This window comes from Egretta garzetta, unplaced genomic scaffold (genome assembly GCF_000687185.1).
Source record: "Egretta garzetta isolate BGI_Z169 unplaced genomic scaffold, ASM68718v1 scaffold638, whole genome shotgun sequence".
NCBI lineage: Eukaryota > Metazoa > Chordata > Aves > Pelecaniformes > Ardeidae > Egretta > Egretta garzetta.
The window spans coordinates 1,198,045-1,202,034 of record NW_009260676.1 but is presented as its reverse complement, the minus strand read 5'-3'; the positions used below and the strand labels follow the sequence as shown (position 1 = coordinate 1,202,034).

Below are 3,990 nucleotides of genomic sequence, written 5' to 3'. Positions count from 1 at the left end.
AGGGGGGGGGCCTCGCCCCCTCCCCTGGCCAGCCCCTTCCAGTGCTTGACAACCCTTTTGGTGAAGAAATTTTTCCTAATGTCAAACCTAAACCTCCCCTGGCGCAACTTCAGACCATTTCCCTTCGTCATATCACCCGTTACCAGGGAGAAGAGGCCGACCCCCACCTTGCTACAGCCTCCTGTCAGGCAGCTGTAGAGGGCTAAACAGCCCCAGTTCCCTCAGCTGCTCCTCGTATTAATAATATTTCTTCCGTGGATACTTTAGAGGATCTAACAATCTCTCCCACATACTAAGAATAAAAAGGGACTCCGTTCTGGAAGTGAGCTGTTTATGGAAGGTGGTTATCTCAGCTGCAGAATGAGAAACAAGCATCCCTTTGGACAGGCTTTTCAGACGAACCCAGCCCAGATTTCTGTTATGCTCATTCTTTCCACGTCGTCTTTTTCTTTTTGGCAGCCCTGTGTTTCTGGGAGCAAAAGTGCCAAAATCACTTGAGGGGAAGCAGATTTTGCAGCCTGGATGGCTTGGAAGTCTCCCATACATAAGGAAGTGAATCTATCATCTTATAAGATATTCAACTTTCATCCAAAGAGTCAAAAACATAGGATAAGCTACTTTCTCGGGTGATTGCATGGAAGATTACTGAATTTCTGTCACAAGATTTTTCCGGCAAGTCCGTTCCTCGTACCACATCATCACAGTGACTAACCACTTGTGGTCCATCTCTCCACTGCTAGTGGGATCCTCAAAATACATGGTTTGAAGAAATCTGTTGTTTGTCATTCCTCCTACTGTCGAAACTTCTGCTGGTACTCCAAAGCAACCAACCTCTAAAATGGGTTGGCTTGTTCAATGAAAGTGAAATGCTTTCTTCTTGAATCCTTTGATGGTCTCTGATACTTTGTGCCATGCCAGAATCCCATCTTTTTCAATGCTCCTTTTCTTTCTTAGCTTTTTGGTCCCACAGATTTTGTTCAATATTAAATTCATTTTTAGATATATGTGCCAGACCGAATGTTCACTACAAGTAAGGTAATTAGAATAACCAAAGGTAACACTGCCCATTTTGTTTTGTTTTGTTTTTAATGCCTTGATTATGATAATGTAATGAAATTAACTTTCTTAAAGTTTAACTGACTGGTGTCTGGAAAGCAGAAACTCAGACAGATAACATGTTTATTGTGGTATCAGGCTGTGGTTTTGGAATGATGTAAATTCATTGTCTTCCCTGGAATTTATTCTTGTTTGAACTCCTGGAAGTGACAGCAGAGCACAGTCTTTAGAGCCTGATTCATCTCTGGTGCCAGCTGTTATCTTTGATGTCTGCCTTATGTAGAAAAGCTGTTGAGATGTGGGGGTTTATGGTGACTTTCACACACCAAGGCTCTTAATAGAGGAAGCCCCAAAGAAATTATCTCCACACATCTATAATCTGAGGTTTTCCACATAAGTGATATGCCTGGAGTTACATTTCTTGTCATTGATAAGGTTGGACTTGAGGTGGTGGAAGGCATAGGCTTGAAGAGACTGTGTGTTCTAACCCCATGGTTGCTACGTATACATCCATCTATGGCTTCATACGCAGGGTTTTCTGTTCAGATGTGAGCATTATTATCGAAAATAATGGGTTGAGAAATGTATGTTTCTCAACCACCAGCAGAACTTTGTCTTTGCTGCATGCTGCCTCCCGCCACCACCCCCCTTCCTGCGATGCTTTTGGCATCGCCAGGGGTTATCCCCCAGGCCGGGCACGTACCGCTGTGCCTGCCAGGGCTCGCCAGCTGGGCTGGTTTTTTACCAAACTTCAAGCGTAAATCTTTGAAAGCGGAGGGCGTGCCGTATTTCTGCTTGAGCCCCACGCACGTGCTCAGACCTCTAGCCGCAAGCCCCTTTAGGACAGGTGGAATGCAACTCGTGACATGCCAAATCGCTCCCTTGTTCTGACCAAAGATGCGTTGCCGGCACCTGGCAGCACAAGCACAATTCATCCTGTTCCTTCCCTGTCTGGCACCTTCTCCCGGAGCCCCTGTGATGCCTCGGTAGCAGGCGGTGACAAACCTGGCCATGACCGCTCCGGCATGGTCCCTCGCTCCCCAGCCACCGGCAGAGCCCTGTGCAGGGCCAGGCGGCTTGGCCCAAGCACTCAGCGCAGGAGTTTGCACCCGTCCCCTTCTGGCTTCAAAGCCTCCAAAATTCTCAGTGTGGCAGGTTGCTTCTTATCTCCCCTTGCATCCAATTTGGCTTATGCCCAGAAAAGGAGGGAGAAGATGGCACTTTCAAAAATTGAGATGTGTATTCTGTCGCTTGGAGCCGATTTGAGGCGTTTTTCATCTTCTGAAATATTTTCATCTTATTTGAATATTCTTGCTGAAAAACAGGTCTTGGGATACAAATGTGCAGCGAGCAGGGAAGCTCTGAGTGTATTGGGTCTGCTGTCTCCCACGTAGAAATCGAGCTGCTTTCAAGTTACATTGCAGGTTTGCAGGCACGGGTGGAGATCAGACGCCAGGGTCGGGTCCAGTGTGCCGTGAGGTGTCTCCTGGCTGCTGCTGTGTATGCATCCATGACAGTGTAAAAATCTGCTTTTCTTTTTGTCTTTTTAACACAGATTTGACCGCACAAGCCAAGTAATTGCTAATTGGTAGCGTAGGGTGAAATGCATCCTCCAGCAGTTTTTGTGGCTAATGTTTTCTTAATGTCAATTACAGATAAATGAATTAATATTAATATTCCTAAAATAAATATCAAAGCTCTTTGCTGACTTCCTTGGGTCCAGAGTTTCATGCCTTCCACGAAGGAGCAAATAGTCTTCCCAGCTACTCATGGAGAACGTAACACATCCCTGCTGTTAAAATATATATAGATGCAGTCATGCGCACGCTCACGCTTACGTACGTGCTGCACAATAACAGGTTCAGACAGTCGGTCTTATTTTTATATGCACCGTGCGAATAGGTGTGGGTGTCTGTTAATGTATTTTGGCAGGAGGAGAAATGTTTCTGCAGAGGCCAGGGATATACGTTGAACAACAAAAAAAAAAATATATTAATTTGCCTGGGTAAAAGCAGCAGCGTCTTTGGAGTTGTACTAAAGATGTACTAAAATGTTCCTTGCGGTTTGCGTTGTAAGTCTGGCCTGCGGAGCTTGTGGCTCGTGTCGTTTGCAGCTTCCTATGCATGAGGCCGAGGAAATCAGCCTGAAAGATAATTTTATTTATTTATTTATTTTAAAATCACTGATAGCAGGCATAGGAAAAAAAAGAAAACAAACCCAAAATAATGGGAAAGTGCCAGTGGGGCTGGGCTTTTTTTTTTTTTTTTTTTTTTTCCCCTCCTTAGCTCAGTGGATTCTCAAGTGCTTTGCTGCTGTCAGATCAAAGGGTGGCTGTACTTCAGTCAGCATCACAGCTCTTAGATCTCACCCGCCTCTTGCTGGAATCACAGGCTTTTGCCGGCGCAGGACGCTGTGTCAAACAAGCACCGCGAATGCCAGGCAGGGTAACGGGGACACAGGTGCATTTATGAAAGCCGTTTGGCGAGGTTCGCATATTTTTCCTGTCATTTATGTATTTAAAATAGGAAATAAGTTTCTTGGGTGGTTGACATGCGCTCCTTCAATGTTTCCTCGGCTCCAGCTGTCAATCCCTGCAGCGTTACCAAGGGGGGCTGCGAGCAGGAGTGCGTTCAGCTTGGGGAAGACCACCGAGCACCGAACACCAAGCTGAGTGGTGCAGTTGACACACCAGAAGGACGGGATGTCATCCAGTCATCCAGAGAGACCTGGACAGGCTGGAGAGGTGGGCCTGTGTGAACCTCATGAGGTTCAACAAGGCCAAGTGCAAGGTCATGCACCTGGGTCGGGGTAACCCCAGGTATCAATACAGGCTGAGGGAAGAAAGGATCGAGAGCAGCCTTGCCGAGAGGGACTTGGGGGTGCTGGTGGATGAAAAGCTGGACATGAGCCGGCAATGTGCGCTGGCGGCCCAGA

At 46.6% G+C, this 3,990-nt stretch overlaps 1 protein-coding gene across 1 annotated transcript in view; it reads left to right on the top strand.

The window, feature by feature from the left end:
- The window catches only part of LOC104132492 (multiple epidermal growth factor-like domains protein 6), a 230,410-nt gene that overhangs the window by 164,314 nt on the left and 62,106 nt on the right, over positions 1–3,990 (top strand). The window contains exon 7 of the mRNA XM_035901187.1: positions 3,638–3,705. Within this exon, the coding sequence (XP_035757080.1) occupies positions 3,638–3,705 (68 nt within the window). The remainder of the gene's footprint in view (positions 1–3,637; positions 3,706–3,990) is intronic.